The sequence below is a fragment of the Drosophila subobscura genome, chromosome J (assembly GCF_008121235.1).
Source record: "Drosophila subobscura isolate 14011-0131.10 chromosome J, UCBerk_Dsub_1.0, whole genome shotgun sequence".
Taxonomy (NCBI): domain Eukaryota; kingdom Metazoa; phylum Arthropoda; class Insecta; order Diptera; family Drosophilidae; genus Drosophila; species Drosophila subobscura.
This window is the reverse complement of record NC_048532.1, coordinates 14,184,276-14,204,703: the sequence shown is the minus strand read 5'-3', so window position 1 is coordinate 14,204,703 and position 20,428 is coordinate 14,184,276. Positions and strand designations below refer to the sequence as shown.

Here is a 20,428-nt window from a genome sequence, read left to right as displayed (position 1 = left end):
CACCCACACGTTCTTCTTGCAACATTTCAACCTCTCTGTCCCTCTCTCTGGGGATGCAGCCACCTGTCGTCTGTGTGGGTGTGTTTCTGTGTTGCGGCAACTCAACAGAAAACCAAACTAATGCTGATAAAATAATCAGCTGCTGTTGCTTCCGCCTCAGTGCGAAGGCGATGAAGACGCCACGGACACGGCCACTGCCACTGACAGTGCAGCAAAGGACTCGGATTTCCATCCATGATTTACTTTGTTCTGCTCCAGCGACGAGCAACGAGGGCGATGCGACTTTAGTGGACAGTCTGTCCCGCTGTCCTTCCGTCTTTATGTCCTCTTTATCTGTCCTCGTGTCCAGCTGTTTGCCTGTGTCCCCCCTAGTCAACATTGTCGCTGCCACCCTATAGCCACCGGCAAGGGCTAGTCACGGCCCCGGAGGACACCGACAAAACGTGCACAGACGACGACGACAACTCCTGTTGTTTTTCGAGAGAGACAGAGAGAGCTATGACATGCGCAGGAAATGTTTGAAGAGACATTTTGCTAACGGAGCTAAGAGAAAACAGCTGATGGAGGTATCTTCCGAAGTTGATGGAGAAATCAAGCGAATGATCTGCCTATGAAATAGATAATGGAATTATAACTAAAAATATCCGAGGTTCTGCAGCATTCTCCTGGTCTCAAGAGGTCTTATTTATTCATTTTCCACAACTGTTTTTTGGTTAGGCATTTTCTCTATCTCTCTGTTATTGAAACTCTAAGAACTGTGATCCCTGCCCAAATCTCTGAGTTTCCCAGCAAACACCTTGCGTCTGACACGCCAATTCGCATTAAAAAAGTGCCAAAGATAAAGAGAATGTTCTCGGGCCAGCAACGCATATTCTCTTTTCGTTCTCTCTCTCGCTCTTTGGCCACAAGCAAAGAATCCAAGCAAAAACACGGCAATCGTTGGCACGAGGAACCAAACACACACCGACGCTGACGCTGACGCTGCCTCTGACGACGACGACGCATGCCGTGCACGGCACGAATGGTTTTTCTCCGGACAAAAGCATCTCCGAAGCAGGCAGGGCACCGTTAGTTCGCTGTAGACATTTTCCCGGTGCGGACGTGCGTTAATCGGTAAACCGTTTCGAACCGCATTTCGAGGCACACGACCGAAGCGAGTGACGGCGACAAAAAAAAAGTACTACTAGTAATTCCTTTCCCATTCCGTTTATTCGGTTTCTGCGGTTTTCGGTGCCTCGCACTTTAATTTCATTAGCCGGACGGACACAGAGAGAGTGAGGGAGAAGACAGTGTGAGAGTGTGTGCCAGAAAGAGAGGCGAATGTGGAAGCAGTGCAAATAATCAAAAGGCAAATGAAGAAGTGCGTAAATTATGACATCTTGCGGGACGGGGGAGCAAGACAGAGAGCAGGAGAGAGCGAGAGAGTGAGAGTAACGGAGTTTAAACAACAAAAAAACACAGAACGAAACGAAGCTTTTGTGTTTGCGTGTGTGGGTGGTTCCTCTGTCAGTGTGTGTGTGTTTGTGTGTCCTGATAAAATCGCAGAAAGTAAAATTAGGGCAAAATGCTGGGCTGCTGCTGCTGCTGCTGCTGCTGCTGCTGCTGCTTCAGAGAGGAGACACAAGAGGGTCATGCGCTTGTTCAACTCCTGCGTATGTGTGCCTGTGTGCCAGCTACTGTGCCACTCCCACCACTTGACCGCCCTCTTGGCTTTAAAGTGTTGCCCTCTCGTCGTTGTCGCAGCCTAATTAATTTCAAATGGCTCCTCTTTCACTCGCCAGCGTGCCATGCCTCGAAAATAAATTTAAATATCCCCGAAAAATGATTTAAGCCCCCGTCCCAGCAATGCGTTTCGGGTCTAATTATTTTTAAATTGCAAACACATTTGCATGCAGCAAACATAGCAGAAAAGCTCACACACAACATTTAAAAATAATCTTTCACATTTTCATGGCCACAAAAACTGTCATCGTAGGGCAAAAACCTCAGAAAGAAACCAAAAAAGAAATAGATAAAAATAAAAAGAAAACACCAACAAAAAATGGCACGAACCAAAGAGAAAATGTGAATGAAAATGGCTGGCAAATGCCTGGGAAATGGGGGAAATATATTATGCCAGATTGTGTGACAAGTGCGTTCGACACTTTTCATTCTTGCTTTTCCCCCCTCAAATTTGAGCAAATTTATGTTGCATTTAATTAAAAGGAACGACGGACAGGATGCCCCAGAAAGGCGAATAACGGAGGAGATTGGCTGGCAAATTTGTTGGTCAAAAAAGCAAAAAGAAGTGACCAAAGAGGGTCGAGTCGAGATGCGCCCACAACACTGCGCTACAAAGTACTCAAAAATATACATATATCACATTTCAGAGGTGCAGATTGATGGATGGACTATAATAGCGTCAAATGAAATTTTTAAAGCTTCAATAAAGTTACATTTTTTTTTACTATTGACTCAATAAATGGAGCAATAGAAAGCTCCAATAAAATATCGATTTGCTGCAATAAAACAACTCTTTTACTTGCTCCCAAAACCTGCTGCCGCACAACTCAATTTCCGCTGGCAAGTTCATCAAAAATCACTGTCCTTACCCAGAGCTGAACCCAAAAATTATTGCGGTACCGCAGCCTGCGTGTCTAGTGTAATTTGGGCTATGTGTTGACATGGCCACCTATTAGGCTCTGCCGCCTGCCATGGCCCACCCCAATGTGCCACCAAATGCGTGAGTCACATGTCAGCCAACTGTGAGAGTCGTCATCGTTCTGTCGCTCCTCCACTTCACGTCATGTTCGGCCGCCAACAAACATGACATTTTACGGTTCTTTTATGCTTGCCACATGTCACGACACAGTTAACTGCCGCCGCATAACGCAAAGCAGCAGCAGCAGCAAGCAACACACAAAAAAAAGCAGGCAGGCAGGCAGTTGGAACATAACATAACCGAACACTGAACCGCACTGAACCGCACAAAACCGCAGCGCAGACAAGGATAATAATATGAGAGTCTGTGACAGGCGCAGGCAGGGACACACAGGACACAGGACACAGGACACTAGTGACAGACAGACACGGGGCTAAGCGTTTGTCTTTCTCGGGGTTCTTCTTGTACTTCTACAATTTAAAGGGTTTTATTTCCCATAAAGCTACTCGAATTTATGACTCCCAGTTCTTAAATTTTTTAAACTCCCAAGAAATCTCAGCAATCGGTTCATTATTTTACCTCGAAAAAAAGAAAACAATTTCCAATGTGCCTCGTGGGACGTTTGAGGCAGGTTTTTCTATTAAACTTTGCATACAGTTGCCCCTGTTATCCTTTATACATTTCATATATGCCTGGAAATGGCCAATAAGGGTTACATTTTGTGCCGCAACAGCCCTGCAATTATGCAGAAAGGCGGCATGACTGCGTTCAGGTTTTTGGGTTCAAGTTTGAGTATGAGTTTGGTTTCGGTTTTTGGGTTCTATTTGTCAATAAATGGAAATTGAAATTGCTGTCGACAATCCGTGAGATACGTAACACTAAAGGGACATCAATTGCCAAAGGATGGAGACAGGTTGGATACGGATATGTAGGATCGGAGGGCAGACATGTACTCGTGGGTTGGCAGAGCTTTGGGGACTCCTGGTTGACTCTTTTATTGCCCGTAACTTGAGCCAATATTTGCACATTTCCACAATGTTGCCATTTTTTGAATCCGTGTGGGCGTCGCCCTGTCGCCCCTTTCCTTTGCTTCCCTCCCACACATTTCCCATTTCCCATTCATCCATGCATGCTTAAATGTAATGAAATATCCTGTTCCGCCTCCACTTCGTGCCACCGCGTGCAACCTCGTGGCAGTCCCCCGTCTCCTACCTAGTCATCGCAGTCTAGTCGCATAAAAAGGCTCAATTCAATTTCTCCCCTTTACCACTTGGGCCCCAGCTCCTGCTCCTGCTCCTGCTCCCAGTGTTCCGTTTCGGTCTGCTGGCAATTCAAGTTTCCATTTTCATTAGGAGGAGAGTCCAAACCCTAGAGAAGGTCCTTCAGGTGTACTCCTGTCGTGCTCTTTCCCCGCTTTCCACAATGCACAGCCCACTCTTGTTGGCTCTTTGTTTTTGGAGTTGTAGTCCAAGTGGAGAGTGCCACAGAGGAAGCAGGTGCTCGTTGCATATAATTAAGTCATCCGGTGGGCGATGTGTGGCATGGGCCAGGCGGCAAGCATGTGGCGTCGAACGAGTCTTGTTTCATGCATGGAAATGTTGCGGAATGTTTAGCAAATTATGATGTAATGAAACACATAGGTTGTCCTCATAAATCATTGACTCCACCTGTGCGGCACTTCTGATGCTCAGGGTTCCAGTACTGAAACTTCCATTAAATAAAATAAGTTTCTAGGAAGTTGCTAGAATTCCCCATTATATCCCTGCCATATTTATTGATTAGTTTTGTCTGAAATCGCTTAAAAATCTGTTCTGTTTGCTGTTCTCTTGTTTGTCTTATTCGTTTTCCTGTGATCTTCTTATTGCTAGACTGCGCCTTCGTCTTTTCAATTCCATTTCGTTTCGCAAAGCTCTTTTGAGCCACGTCTAAATATTCTTTTCATTTGTCCATCGTGCATTTTCCTCCATTCAATTCCATTTGATATGCCATAAGCTTTTGCCTATGGCTCTCGTCTTCTGTCTCTATTTACCTCTCCTTCCCGCTGTCTCGTTTGCTCAGCTGTTTGCATCTTTCGTGCCGCCTCTCCTCATTCCTAAGCTGTTGCCATCTTCCATTACTCTCCACAAGTTCCTCACTCGAAAGGCGAGCACGTGTCTTCATAGGGAAGGTACATTAAATCGAAGGTGGGGATCATGTCTCCCATCCAGACTCTTCTGCCAGAGGCACCTAAGTTCCCCTTCCCGTAATTATACCCTATAATGCTTGAAGCCCGTCCAAATGTTGACCAATTCCCTGCGCTTGCTTGCTTTATGAAGCTTTCTCCGCTTCCTACCAATCGCGTGCCCCTCCATCGCTGCTGCCTGTTGTTGTTGCACTTGAGTGTTGTGTGTGTGTGTATCGCATGCCCTTTATTGTTTCTTTTCTTCTCTCGTTGTGTGTGTGACAGAGCTGTGTTGTTGCCGACTTTGGCCCTTTTGCGGGCCTCGACACGTGAACGTGAGCAAGTGGCCGCCCAGACGCCCCTGGCATCAGGCCTGGCCCCTAAGCACGCGATGCACTTGGCCAAGATACCCAGCCGAGCCGCCTTCTGGCAGCCCTTTTCGCCGCCTGCTCTGTGCCGTCAGCTGAAACTGTTGGCAATTTTTTTCTTATTGTTGCAACACACCATTGAAGGCAGGAAGGCTGGGGCGGGGGCAGAGTCAGGGAGGAGTGCAAGGCAGCTGGGGAGTGAGATTTGGGGTGGTGGTAAATAATTTTCATGCTCACGGACGAAGACGGCGACGTCGTCGCCACTTGAGGGCATTTTTTATGAGATGCTATTGGTGCTCCGTTCGTTGCAGGAACGAGTACGAGAGGCTTTTGTATAACTTTGGAACTTCAACGAAATGAATGAATAATTTAAATGAGGGAAAACTCACTCGCATATTCCAGTATGTACTTTTAGCCAGAAGTCGAAAAAAACAAATCGGGGGCTGGAAAATGTCTGATATGAAAATTGCCTATTTCCGGGATTTCCGCCTAAGCGGAACGGCACGAAAAACGGAGGCAGGAGATCCTCCCTCCTGGTGTTTCCTGTTACCCAAAAAAAAGTTACAGGACAAGAAAATTGAAAGAGCTTTTTGGTGTTTTTCTTTCTTGTGGCGGCAACCGAGATAACAATCAACTTTGACTTTGCCACGTTTCAGATTACATCCAAGAAAAAAAATTCCATTCCATTCTCTCCACAAAATGTTTAAAACTTGCCCCAAACGACGCCCACAAGTAGGCAATACGAATTGTGCAAAGGTTAAAGTGCAAGACAGTTGAGATGCTTCAAGAGGAGAACTCTTTAGTAATGAAATAAATCCCTTTGATCTGCGACATAATTGCAGCATTTCCAAGGCGTTTTTAATTAAGCTTTTGGTTGAAAATTAATTGAAAATAAGAGAGAAAATGAGGCCCATGGCATTGAAATTGAAATGTGAAAGCCCGCAAAAGCCCACGCCCGAGAAGAGACCTTAGACGTTAACACATTTACACAGAAATAAAGGTATGTATGGTATACTCCATGTTTATTTCTCAAACAAAACAAAACAAGAAAGAGAAGCAACATTTTTTGGGGGCGTGCGGCACAGGCAGCGAAGCCTAACAAACAACACACACACAAAATATAAAGAAAAGAAAACACGAATCGTGTTGGGGTCACCAACTTATCTCCATTACAGACCCATCCCTCGTTTGTCTGCCATTGACGGGGCCCCGTGCGTTGGTGGCCAACGTCCTGGCGCGTCCTCGCTTGTCCTTCTACTTGGACTACAGCCAGGCAACGATGATAATTTAGGGCACACGTAACGCAAAGTGAAAGAAGTGCGGACACCGAAATGTATGCCAAGGGATACTTAAGATACGGGGTCAGGGTATGGGTCTGGTCCCTTCTTTCTTTCATTTCCTTTTCGCGGAAATCCTCTTCTCTTCCTTTGAAGGGACATTAAGGATAATCATTATGATGATAAGCACGAGCGATTTGATTTTTCCTCCTCGTTTATGAGGCCGTTGTCATCGACAGCTGTTTTGGCCAAAATATACACAAAATAAACCCTCGTCTACTATGCAACAGAAGGGAGAGGGGAGATTCTAAGCATCGGAAATGTGAGCGCCTTTGTGCCAAGTGTTTGTTTGGTTTTGTTTTGTTTCGATAACTGAGGACTCAAGTGGCTTTTGTTGCTTTATTTTTATGGCTAACGCGGTTCCCCCTCACAACTTTTCCTGCTATTGAATGCGTTTATTATTTATTTTCGTTTTCTAATTGAAAACTTGTTAAATGCTTTTCATTTTCCATCTGCGGCTGAGGCTTTTCTCTTTGGTGGTTTCCTAAGTTTTTGGCCAGCAAAATCCTCATTACGCTCTGACTTTTCCATTGTGTTAATCCACTGAAAAATCCTCCATTCCGACGACGGCTTTCCCGCACTTTATTCAACTGCGTTCAAATGTGTTGTTTTTTTTCGGAGGTTTGTGGCTTTATAAAAGTTTCCGCTTCCCATTTCTCTTTCCTTGTGGTTTCATTGTGTTGGCACTTTTCACAATTCGTGAACTTTAGCGTTGACCCAGATTTCCCCTTTTTCCTAGTCCCATTCCTCCTAAATCTGGTTATTGCTCGTTTTTTTTGGGGGGAGATATGCACTCAGACAGCGTGGCGTATGCGTAATGTGTGCTAAAATTTAAATATTCATTTGCAAAACTAACGAACAAATTTGCTTTTAATTTAGCCCAAATCCAATGCCGTAAATTTCCCCCAATTTTCATGGCACACATTTCAAATTCATGTACACATTTCTCTATACAGTTTCGGAGAGGGGGAATAGAGGCTGTGGCAAGAGGCAACAACACACTTAATGGCAAAGTAAGTCAAAATGTGGCGACGACAACATTTGCTCCATACATCAAATGGGGGATAAAAAGCATCGGGGGATACAAAAGGGGGAGGACATCCGCAAGAATAGCAAAATGCGAGCGGTTTAAGGACTTTGCTAACAAATGGTATCATCACTTTCACTTTGTCAGGGGCTGCACCCACAGCCACATACAGAGGGACAGTGCGGTAGTGCACTATAAGTCGAAGGGGGAATTTACGATAGAGATGTTTCCAACTTCAAAGAAAGATAGGAGTATGTATTAATTAGGATTTCAACTGGAGAGAACACAGCTTTGAAGTGTATTCTCTGACGGAGGATAAATTATGTGCATGTGTACATCGGAAAGAGTTGTTTTTCGAAGTTGTTGTTGATTAAATATACAGTAAATAAGTTCTTCATGCCCATAATCTGAACAGAGCTCCTTTAAAATCTGTTTATTATAAACTATCAACTAAACAAATCCGAATTTGTATCGAGAATAACAATGAAGGCAATCGATATCCAATACCGTACCGAATAAGCAAGCTCAATATCTGATTATCTTTTTCAATTCTTATAGTTTCGTCACGCAGTGCATGCAAAGACCGCACCCACCCGCTGCTTGGCTCACTTAGGTTAACCCACATTGACAATGAGGCATACAGCAGACATAAGAAGACAAACAGACAGACAGCTAACAAGCAAGAGAGAGAGAGAGAGAGAGAGAGAGAGAGAGATACTGGTTGTTCCCTTTCCGCTTTCATTCTATCCTTAAAAATCCACACGGCGAACTCTTTCAGCCAACAACAACAGGAGAACAAGCAACAAGAAGAGCAGGAGAAGAAGGAGCATCATCATCGGCAACAACAGCAGTTTTCCTGCCTGGCTTCCATTGTGTCAACAAGCGGGGTCACGAGTGGGCAGGGTGCGAGTGGGTGGCATTAACTGCAGCACATAACAGTTATTGTAGGCGTGGGTTTCACAGGCGACTGACTGTCTGTCTCCCTCTGTCTGACAACAGAAGCAGGCAGCAGGCAGCAGCCGCCGCATGAGAATCAAGAAAGGAGCTTTTGTTGTTTGGGCGATTAAAAGTTGCTGTAACTGTTTGTTATTGTTGTTGTTGCGGGCTTCCTTTCGCTTTTGCCCTCATTCGTTGTGACATCGTCGCGGGCTTCCCTTATTCCGTTTTCACTTTGCTCGCTGCTGCAGCGGCCTGACCCGCTAACCTCAGAACAGAATTCACACACATACACATAGACAAACACTCGCTCACACAAGTATACGAGCCAGCCACCCACACAGAGCCACCCACAGTGGCAGTCAGCAATAAATTCAGCCCGCGGTAAAAATCCTCGACTTGGCACAGTTTCTCCGCACAATTACTGGGCCATCAATTGCTTCAAGCTGTCAATAGTTGTTGGGCAATAAATTTATTGAGAGCACTGTAATCGAACTTGGCAAAGCCAACGGGATTAGCAGCAAAAGGGAGACGGCAATAAGCGCACACCAAAACTGCAAACTGCAGTCACCGCCAAAAAAAGAACGGCACTTATTCTTCTCTTTTCTTTGCTCACCCGTTTATTTAGGATCCAGCAGCAACAGCGGCGTCCCACTCACACACCAAATCAGCCCCAGGGCACGGGCACGTGAAAAGCCAATGAACTTAATGACAACTTGAAGCGCCGAGTGCAGGAGGAGGATAGGACGCTGCCGCACGGTCAAGGAACACAATGGGCGACCTGCAAGCCACCATTGAATTTTCTGTAGAATTGCACAAGTTCTTCAATGTGGATTTATTTCAGCGCGGGTAAGTTCAACACACAATCACACGCGGAGAAACACACGCGAACATCACAGCACGAACATTGAACACTTTAATCACTTAATTTAAACATTTCAAATAACTATTTCGCAAAAAAAATAAACACTGCCGGCCGGAGTAAACAACGCGGAGTTTACGATATTCCACGATTGCCCTATCGAAACTCAGGCACGAACTGATCGATGGTCGACTTTAAGTATCGATCGTTTCCTCACGCAGCTATCGATGTGTGTTTGTGTAGGCGGCAATTGCAATTGGAAACATAAATATCATAAATTAAAGTCAACACAGTCTCGACCTCCGTTGCACCTTTGCCAGACATGCAATTTATTGATCTTTCTACAGAAAAAAAAGGCAAATAGAGTTGTTAATTTCTCTCCAGAGTCTCACACATACACACACACACACACTTTGAAGTGCTGGGTAAACAAAACGGAATGCAAATAAACAGTGAAACAACATACAGAATGGAACGGCAAATAGTGAAAGAGGGGGAATAGTGACCTAGCAGTGAGTAAATTGTCAGCCAAGTGTTTATGGGATTTCAATTCTGCTGCTGCCGACGGGCCCTTGAAGATGGACGGATGCAGTGCGTCGAGTGGCGGACAGGAGGGCTATGGCCGGGACAGCAGCTCGTGTGTTAAAAATACATAAAAAATCCGACGCTCACATGAAATGTGCGCAAAAATACACACGAGAGAGAGTAGAGCCAGGAGAGTGGTGCGGTGCAAATACAATTGTTTGGGCAGAATGTTTTTATGTGATTTTGTTTGATTTTGCTTTGTTCTTCTGTTGTCACTGCGAATGACGTTGAACGGAGGTGTCAGCCGTCGATAGAGAATTGAGGATTTGTGATCTTTAAGTGTTTTTTCCACAAAAAAATGCCACTACGAATGCCGTGGGCACTATCATTGAGTTGAAATCCAGAATTAATTATATTTTTTCTCCATTTCAGCCTCTACCAAGTGCGTTGCGGCCTACGTGTTTCACCCCGGCTCCCGGTTCAGGTGGAGACAAGCATCCCGGAAGCGAGTGGCGCCGGCAAGCAGCAGAACGGTAATTCCACGGACCATGGCAGCAGCGATAGCGACCGTGCAGAGCAGCTGTCGCCGGAGGATGCGCCTGGTGCCAGCGTAATCAATGGAAGCGGCGCCTCGCGTATCTTTCAGATACTGTACCGCAACGAGGAGGTGCCACTGCGCGATGTCATCCACTTTCGCAGCCATTTACTGGGTGAGTGGCCGACCGGGCCGGCACGACGGCACGGGGCCAACAAATGAAATTTGCACTTTGGCGAGTGCCAAGAATTTGCCCTGCTATCCATTCCACTGCCGCATTGGTGGCCCGGGAGCCAACGGGTAACCAAACACCAGATCACACACTCAGTTAGCGGGCGGGGGGGCGGACGGCCAAACTTTTGCAACCTGAAATGAGTTTATTGTCCAATTGGAAATATAAATCAAATTGTCAGAGTGCGGACCAAGTTTCTCGGTTTGGTGCCGAAAGTTTTGAGCCCTGGGAATGGAATGCCATGCCTCAGTGCGGATGGAGTTGATGATGACCACACGCGACAGATGCCGAAGATGCATGGGCTCCAAAGATCCAAACTTTGCTTTGAATTTCCACGTAATTGCATTTATTGCAATCTGCAACTAAAAGGGATTTTTTAGTGCAATGAAATTACGGCAAAGTTGGCATCTCCTTTAAGTAGTCTCCCGCTCCTGCTTTCTCTCTCTCTCTCTTTTCAACTTTTTTGCTGGGAAAAGCAAAGTCTTGGCCAACACATGACCCACTTTCCGAAGAGGCGGGCATTCTTATCATCGTCTATAAGGCGGAAACACACAAGCAAAAGGCCAAGCACAAAGTAAAATAAAAAGTAAACAATTCGGTATCGCTCGTTGTGTGGGAGAGATCGAATAGGCGCTGCCCTGTTGCTGTCGGAGGAGACTTTCATTTCATACAAAATCGGCATAAAAACACTTCATTGCCAAAGCGCTTACGCTCTACAGGGTACCAAGTCCATAAAACACTATGAAAATCGCATAAAACTTAACCAGGCATAAAAAAGGAAAAGGAAAAAACGCAAATTGAAAGTAAATTTTCCCAAGTAACAAGCCCTGGAGCAGGGGGAGTGGGAATGGCGGTGCGGAGAGCTTATAAAAATACACGCAAACACAAGCAACAAATGAAAAATATATAAAAAGAGATATTTTTATATGAATTGTGTAATGAAATAAAAACGAAAAACGTTTTCAAGGTGTTGGCATCACGCTCTTTCTCTACCTCTCTCTGTCTTTGTTCCTCCCACGCTCTAGCGGCTCGTAAGAGTGTTAGAATGATGAGCTCTTGACAGTCTGCTATCCCTTCTCTCCTCTCAAGTTGCTTCCTTATTGTTTGGTCTTCTTCTGTGCGCCTTTTCTTCTACATCCTCTGAGTCGCGCCGCGCCGCCTGTCAGCAACAACAATAGACACATCATCCACTTGGCTGCTGACTAAAGTGATTAATTCATTTGGACAAGTTTCCCCTAGAAGGCATGTGAATGTGTGGACGGAATCTAGAAAAAAGCCGCAGGAATACGAGTAGAACAAAAACCAAAGCCAGAAACCAGAAACAACAACAAAGTGAAACAACACAAGTAACTTTTCACTGTTTTTGATGTGTTCGTGCCCATGCGGGTGAGTGTATGTGTGTGTTTTTGATGCTCTGTTCTCACTCTCTTCGCCCCAACCAGGGTATATTCAATTGAAGGTATGGCTCTCATGATCTTTGGGTGCTCTTTCTCTTGAGATCTGCTTGCATCTCGAGCATCAGCATACATCGTGAGATTGCATTTTGTTACTCCTTAGCGGCACACCCCATCTTGCCAGTAATTTACCTTGCATTGGCACTAACTGTGCAATTTATCTCTCTCACTCGCTGGCATCCTGCGGCGGATGGGAAGATACATGGTGTGGGCCAGAGCGGAACGACCAGAGTGTGTGTGTTTTTGGGTGACGGTGACGACTGCACCGCAGACAATAAAATAAACTGTGTCGGGAAGAGGAGAGACTCTTGAAAATCCTCGGCATTTAAATTATTCGAGCCAAAAGCAATTGTCACCAGGACGATACGATGGAGAGCACCGACCGAAGGACCACCACCACATGGAGGATGAGTGATGCGGTAGAGCAAGTAAATCCCAACGGGACAGAGTGAGATGGAGAAGAGCGACTCCTTCCCCGTTTATTGCCTCTTGTGTGCCCGTGCCCCCATGGATAAATCCTTATTTTATGAAAACAAATGAATTTTATGGCCACACACGCTTGAGGAAGACACAAGAATGGCGGAGCAGAGCGAGGATTAGGCAGTGCTTGGCAGAGACGCCGCCCAAGTATCGCTGCCCCATAAAGGAGCATCGACATCTGAAGCAAATTGAATTTGATTAACATTTCTCGCCGAGGCAGAGGAATGTGGTGGCTTCGGGAAAACTCTTATGGTTATTGTTATGGAGTGGTGGCAGGTGCAATAATCGAAGTTATTGACAGAAGTAGCTGATTAGATTACACTTCAACCAAGATGGGAAAACTTTGGCAACCCAAATCAAAAGAAAAGGAAAGGAATTTAGTGGGAACACACGCGCACTCCTCCAAGTTTTAACCTCTTGAAGAACACATTTTGAGGTTTTATATGCAAATCTCTTCTGAATTGGCATAAACTAATGAATAACTACTAAAGCTACACCAGAATATTGATACCGAACTCGATTAAACAATGCAATTGGTTTGCACAAGTATAAAAGTAGTATTTACCCACACAAAAAGTAAAACAAACTCCGATTGAGCCAACTAGTTTCTCGTATTTCATTTATTTTTCTATGAATTTTTGATTTGTCTTTGGGGACCTGCACAACTACAAAGATATTAAACCATTCCCATTGCCACCAAACACACAACACCCCAGCCCCCACATGGAAAAGCCTAAATGAAAATCAATACGAGAACAAATAAAGGTAAGACTGAGCTGAACTGAAATCGACAGCGCCGACCCCCGACCCACTCGACCGGAGGTGGCAAAACTTGTTTGCATGCAGGATTTTCTACCTTTTCATATTTATCCCTATGGATTTGCAGTTCACTCAACCTCAAGACAGATCCTTCTACATATTTTCCTCTATATTGTTCATTCATCCTTTCACTCCTCTTCTTTTGCAGTTGACAGCCGCCACCTGAAGGAATCCATTGAACGGGCCGAGTTCTCGCTGCAGTTGGAACTTTGGTTTGCTGAACAGAATGGCACCAGCGGCTTCATCAACTCTGGCTCTGGCTCCTGCCTCACGTTGGCCTCCACAAGGACACTGCAGCTGAACTTTCATCCCGGACGCGGCCTTCATTATCATCTGCCGGTGCTCTTCGACTATTTCCATTTGGCGGCCATCAGTGTGGGCATTCATGCCAGTCTCGTTGCCCTCCACCAGCCCTATATCAAGTGAGTAATGGTGTGGCTATGGATGCTGCTGGGGAGAAGCGTTGCTGCTGCGGCTGCTGCACGAGATGACAACTTGATCTCTAATGTCAACGTGGAATATAGTCATATTTTTTCCAGTAAATTGAGCCCCCTGGCAAGGGGGGCGCGTGTTGTGGTTGCCAGGCAGCAGGCGTGGCGTGGCTCCCCACTGTCACTGTGCAACATCAGCATTGGGCGGGTAATGGGTGGTGCAGCGGCGGTAACTGGAGGCCAGTTACCCGCACAAATCATTTCCAACTCATTAAAATTGCACACAGACTTTCCCACCACGCACCCAACACGCCCCCCGCACCCACTGTGCATACAACAAGAGAAATGAAGAGAAAAAACCAGTTGGAATCGAGGCACAACGTGTCGCGACATCAAGATACCCGGTAGTCAGCTTCTGGAAAATCTAAGAATTCCTCCAACCTCAGCACCCCCTGGTGCACCCTTACGTTGAGGCATACATTTTAATGACTCTCGCACTGCAATTGTCCTTTGTCTGCGGCTGCTGCAACACGGCAGCACGAGGGAAATGCTGCAATGCAAAAAAAGATTAAATGAAAGAACCAAAAACTTGTCTGCGAAGAACAGCAGCAGGGGGATCTGGGCAGAGCTTCAACTTTATCCTTGGACAAAGTCAATTTTTACGCCGTTTGATTCAACGAAAGTTTGTGAAGAAGGAGCTGCTCGGGATTTGCCTGACAGAAAGTTTACTTTTTAGACTTTAATCTGTTTTGTATTGCTCTAAAGTTGTTGGCAAATCCACGAAAATTTCCAGCTAGATTTCTAGTGGCAATTTGTAGTCCTCGAGCGGCATCGCAATATGAAACAGAATTTCAAATCAGCGTGGATGCGATGCTCTATGCTCCCTCGTATGAATAAAATATCATCTCATTGGGCTTCGGAATTCCTTGTTGACCTTGGCCTTGCCTGTGGATGTTGATGTGGGATGTTCATGCTGATTACACCGCCTCCAAATCCCCGCAGCTCTCAGCAGCAGCAATGTGCGCGTTGCTGTAAATTGCCGGATTATCTCCACAGGACACAGCACGAGTTGAAGCTGTGGGAGCAGACACTTTAAAGCGGCAAGGGCTTAGGCTGTTTAAGACATTTCATTTTTAAGCTTTTTTTATCAGTGTTCCGAGTGAAAGTTTCGCTTTACGCATAATGGGAGTTAAATTCTTTCTTAGTTGTTTAGTTTTGGGATCCATAAAGTCTTTTCTTTGCCATAGCTTTTATTGGTTTCCATCCCATCCAAGCACTTCCACACTTTACTTTGGTTTATGTCGCATAAAACTCCTCGTTTTCCGGGTGTATCCACCAGTTTTAATTATTTTCTATAATCTCCAATTCATTTATCTCACTTTTTGCGCTCCAACGATATCGTAAACGATTTAAACCCACCAAATAAATGTTTATATAATGTATCCACATATCATATAATATAAATGGACAATAAATAACTGACGCGTTCGACAGGAAAAGCATGTTCTCATATATGAAGTTCTGGTAAGAATCCAAAATCCAAATTCCAATCCACATTGCCCCCCACTTCTCGGTTCCACGTAGTTCGGTGTGTCGTCTGTCCGTTATTCGTATCTGTGTATCTGTATCTGTATCTTTCTGTGTGGTAGATAAACTCTCAATCCCCTAAACTCAATCTCTCAATCCCTTTCCCTTCTCCTCTTGCAGCGCGCCACGCAGCTCGAAGCCCTGGAGTGCGGGAAAACTTAGCTGCAGAGGCAACACCTCGCCGGGACCACTGGAGGCCGTGTTCTTTGGCCCACAGATCGGTGGCACCACCAAGTGCAGCGGCGGTCCCGCAGGCAGACTTCTCCAATCCCGTGCCATACACAAGGAGATCTGCTGCCTGCTGCTGGGCGCCGTGGAGCAGCTGAAGGCGACTCTCAACGAATTCAGCACCGTGCTGCCGCCGAGCATCAACTCGCAGATTGGATCGCCGCCACTGAGGGAGAACGATACGGGGGAGCGGCTGCAGCTGCTGCTGGACCAAGCCAAGCAGCTGGAGGCGGAGGAGGACTTTGCCATCAGAGCCAACTCCGACATTGCGCAGCTCTGTGCGGAGAGCATCTTCTGGTGGCGTCGCGTGCTGCTGGCCTCTCGCTCCTCCACGGCTGTGCACACGCTGCTGGCGCGCAAGCATCACATCCTGCGCGTGCGTCGCTTTGCCGAGGGTTTCTTTGTGCTGGAACAGCCGAGACATGCGGCCGCCGCTGGCTGCCAGGAGCAGGCCAATGGCAGTCCCTCGCCAGGACACTGTCAGGGGTACGTGGCCATTGCGGAGTTGGCTCGCAGGAGTCGCTATCTGCAGTCACTGCCGCCGCTGCCTGTGCACTGTACACCCATCGATGGGGATGCCGCCTCGCTGCCGCTGATCTTCGAGGATCGTTATGTGACGCCGGGCAGCAGCTACTCCCGTCGCCGTTCCGGCAGTGATCCACAGCTGGAGGAGACCTCCATGGGACCGCAGAAGAAGAAGGCGGACAAGACGCACTCCAGCAGCAGTCTGAATGGCATCAAGGACTGCCTCGCGTGCCACTTTGACTACGATTATCCGCAGATGAATGGCTCGGGGCCGGCGCATCCGCATGCCAAGTGCGTGGTCACGCCACGCTTCGCCCTGGGCGGAGAGGTGCTGCAGGCCAGCCTCACGATTGCACCCTCGAAGGAGCCAGCGGCAGTGGCGCCGCCACCTACCGCTGCCATGCGCCACAATCTGTCCAGGCATTCGGTCACTGGGCTGCTGGAGGATCTCGATCTGGATGCAGCGAGTGTGGCACAGGCCAGGCACAGCAAGTCCCTCGATCAATTGGATGGCTGTGAGGCTGCCCCAGCGCATCCCCCAGCCAGCCACAGCACGCTGCCACGCCTCCAGGCGGATGATCTCATGAGGAATATTTGTGAATTTCGACAGCGTTACGGGAAGATTGATTATCTGCACGAGATAAAGCTGCTGAATCCGCCCAAGCAGCACCAGGGACAGCAGCAGCAGCCTGGCGCCTACAACTCGCTGCCCAAGTCGATGGTGCCGCCGCGCAACTCCTATCCGCCAGTGCCGCCCGCACAGCACACAACGATGCCCAGAAGCAGCTCCTCGCAGATACCGCGTGCCGTGGAGATTGCTCGGGTAAGAGTGTCGGACATCAAGGAGATGCTGCGCCAGGGACAGCTGCGCAAGGAGTCCAGCAGCTCCGAGAGTGACATCATGCAGAAGCTCCAGATGCTCTCCTCTAGCAGTGTGCCCTTCCGGCTGGATGCCACCACCACAGCAACAACAATAACAACGAATGGAAATGGCAATGGCAATGGCACCAGCAACAACAACACCACCAGCAGCGATCCGAATACGAGTGGATTCAGCGAATCTCTGCCCAATCTGGCGCCTCCGCCCGAGTTCGATTCGGATTCGTTGCGACGGCGGCAGCGCAGCAACTCCACTTCGTCGCTGAGTGAGGAGAGCGGCTGGGTGAGCAGCAGGAGAAGCTCGCTGGCGGCCTCCAGTCCGGACACCATCACCAGCACAGGCCTGACCACGCGACAGCGGCACACGCAGCTGAATCTCGGCATGGGCATGGCCATGGAGACGCGTCTGAATGGGGAGCAGCTGCGTCTGCGACTGCAGAAGGTACTGGAGCAGCAGCAACAGCAGCAGCATCCACACAAGACACGCAAGAGGGTTCCAGCGGGTTCCTCCAGTCAGAGTCGAACGCCTGCCAGGCAGCAGCAGCAGCAGCAGGAGATGCACAAGAAGACCTCCTCGGTGACGGTGACCATCAAGAGGGAGCGTTCTCGCTTCCAGTTGGATCGATTGCGGCATTTGCCCAATGGCGAGTCCACGGAGATGGAGGAAATGGAGCCACCGCCGCGACGCAATCGCCACAGGCATGCGAACAAGTACGAGAAATCCAAGTCGGACTTTGACATCACCAGCCTGAAGGATATGCAGCCGCTGGATGCTGTGTGCCTGCCGCCGCCGCAGCAGTTCCAGGATCAAGAGCAGGAACAGGAGGTGATAGGAGCGCTGGCCCTCACGCTGGCTCCACCGCCGCCCGATGAGTTTCGTGATCCGCCGCCAGAGCCAGCGCCAACCACAGCTCATGTGCCCATTCCGATTCCGATTTCGATTCCTCCTCCAGCTGCCACGCCGCTTCCTGCGCCCAGAACCAAACTGCCGGCAGCAGCGCCACCGCTGAAGGAGCGCCAACCCGTCGGTGCCATCGATAATCCCGTGTACCACATCTACGAGTCACTGCGTCCCATCTCCACGCCGGCCATCTTCAGCAACAAGCCCGTGCTCAAGTCCCACAGCCTGGCAGAGCTGAAGCGTCCGCAGAATCTTCCCAATCCACCCAATCATCAGTGCCAGACGCATCATGGCCAGGAGAACGGCTTGGATGCCATCGAACAGGATGAGAACAAGGAGAATGCCCACACCCACGTGCGCAGCAAAACCTCCACGGTGGGCACCAACACCAGCACAAAGCACAAGCGCAAGGGTCAGACGTCAGCGGCCGTGCAGGAGGCACCGCCAAGCATTTCCCTGCTGGAGTTTGAGAAGTATCGGGAGGAATTCCGCAAGCAGATCAAGTACCAGGGCACCATCTACTCGGACTACGTGCAGCTGGCCTCAGAGCTGCCGTACTTCTACATCAGCGATGAGTATCGCGCTTTCTCCCCGAACGGCATGCATCTGGTCATCTGCGTTCATGGACTGGATGGCAATTCCGCTGACTTGCGGCTGGTGCGCACATATCTGGAGTTGGGTTTGCCAGGCGTAAATCTCGAGTTTCTCATGTCCGAGCGGAATCAGGGTGACACTTTCTCGGACTTTGACACCATGACTGATCGGTGAGTGTGCGAGAACGATCCAGAAAGTGCAGTCAACTCATCTATTGTTTGTTTTTCCAGGCTGGTAACCGAGATACTCTACCATATCGATAGCTGCGCCTTGAATCCCGCACGCATCTCGTTTGTGGCCCACTCCTTGGGCACCATCATTGTGCGCAGTGCGCTGGCCCGGCCACAGATGCGTCCGCTGCTGCCACGATTGCACACGTTCCTCTCGCTCTCCGGGCCGCATCTGGGCACGCTTTACAACACTAGCGGATTGGTCAACATGGGTGAGTGGTTGCTCTCTTCTTTCTCTGATTCCTCCTTCACTTTCTTGTTGCTTTTCCCGCAGGCATGTGGTTCATGCAAAAGTGGAAAAAGTCAGGATCTTTGCTGCAGCTGTGCATGCGCGATACCACGGATATGCGCAACAGTTTCCTCTACCGCTTGAGTCAGCGGAGCACGTTGCATCACTTCAAGAACATTCTGCTGTGCGGCTCCAGTCAGGATCGCTATGTGCCGGCGCACTCGGCGCGCTTGGAGCTGTGCAAGGCAGCCATGAGGGACAGCTCCACTCTGGGCACTATCTACAGGTGCGCAGCTCAAATTAATGTCAAATTAAACACAATTTAACACTCTTTCTTGCAGGGAAATGGTGCACAACGTTATAGCACCGATCTTGGCCAGACCCGAACTGACGCTGGCCCGCTTTGATGTACACCATGCGCTGCCACACACCGCCAACACGCTGATAGGCAGAGCCGCACACATAGCAGTCCTCGACTCGGAGCTATTCATTGAAAAGTTCATGCTAATTGCGGGTCTCAAGTACTTCAGTTAACCTAATCGCTGAGCAAGCCCTGTGCATTGGGCGGAACCAAAAACTATCTACTCATATTTTAAAGTTATTTAATATGTAAAATCAAAAAAGGAATCTATTCAGTTGCATACACAGAACCAGCCAACTGATTCCAAGGAATTTATTGATGCAAATCGTTAGACTTGAATTTTTTACCAATGCAAAATCTTTTGTAGTGTGAAGCAAGCAAAAGATAAACTAAATCAAAAACCAAAGAATGTTTAATCAAAAGAAAAACACAAAGTTAACTGTAAACCAAAAAGAGCAGCATAACTGTTTCAAACGTGTGTGTGTGTAAGTGTTAGTAAATACATTTTTGTAGCTGTAAGTGTAGAAGAAAAGAGCAAAGAAGAGAAGCCAAAGAGAGAAGATAGGGTAGTGTTTTTACTTAAATTCAAGGTTCAAAACTATACACGAGACTTTTTTCGAAACACACATGGTTGAATTGCATAATGGATATTGAAATGGATTGATGATTGAGGTTCATGTTAAAGTATACGTAAACGCAACTATCGAATTGTACTCGTAGTTTGGAGCACACGGCAAGGTCACAGCAAAGGTTTGCATTTTGATGACAGGCAGAGAGAATAATATTAGCAATTTTTAAGACTAATCCCCCAAAAAAAAACACACAAAAGGCGACAACAAAATGGTTTTTTCCAAATCTTTGTACTGTTAGAAAAAAGAGAAACAAATTTAGAGAAATTAGAGAATAGAAAATAGAAAATAGAAAATAGAGAGATACAGCTAGAGCTAGAGCTAGAAGAGTTGATAGTAGATCTGTGGAGAGCGTCAATTAAGCTGGAGAATTTTTTTGTTAATTTTAGAATTCGTTATTTTCATTGGGAACAAGAAATTAATTGGCGGAGCAGTTAGAACAGGGAACTTGGCGTAG

General features: G+C 47.5%; 1 protein-coding gene across 5 annotated transcripts; it reads left to right on the top strand.

The window, feature by feature from the left end:
- The first annotated feature begins 1,044 nt into the window (after positions 1-1,044).
- Positions 1,045-19,869, top strand: LOC117893889 (protein FAM135A). 5 transcript variants are annotated; one of them, XM_034800663.1, is made up of 9 exons: positions 1,045-1,177; positions 9,099-9,319; positions 10,290-10,567; positions 13,526-13,799; positions 15,303-15,332; positions 15,516-18,692; positions 18,753-18,964; positions 19,027-19,267; positions 19,323-19,869. In XM_034800663.1, the coding sequence occupies exons 2-9, from the start codon at positions 9,243-9,245 to the stop codon at positions 19,513-19,515; spliced, it is 4,482 nt and encodes a 1,493-aa protein (XP_034656554.1). In that variant the 5' UTR covers positions 1,045-1,177; positions 9,099-9,242; the 3' UTR covers positions 19,516-19,869. The 5 variants fall into 5 exon arrangements, with proteins under 5 accessions (XP_034656554.1, XP_034656552.1, XP_034656555.1 ...); XM_034800661.1 differs by having other exon boundaries at positions 1,045-1,360; XM_034800662.1 differs by lacking the exon at positions 1,045-1,177 and adding an exon at positions 6,066-6,170.
- The last annotated feature ends 559 nt before the right edge of the window (positions 19,870-20,428 follow it).

Coding starts and splice junctions, on each gene's coding strand:
- LOC117893889 (XM_034800663.1), top strand. CDS start 9,243: ATGGGCGACCTGCAAGCCACCATTGAATTTTCTGTAGAATTGCACAAG. Junction 13,800..15,302: donor CTCCACCAGCCCTATATCAA/GTGAGTAATGGT, acceptor CGCGTTCGACAG/GAAAAGCATGTTCTCATATA. Junction 18,693..18,752: donor TTTGACACCATGACTGATCG/GTGAGTGTGCGA, acceptor TTGTTTTTCCAG/GCTGGTAACCGAGATACTCT.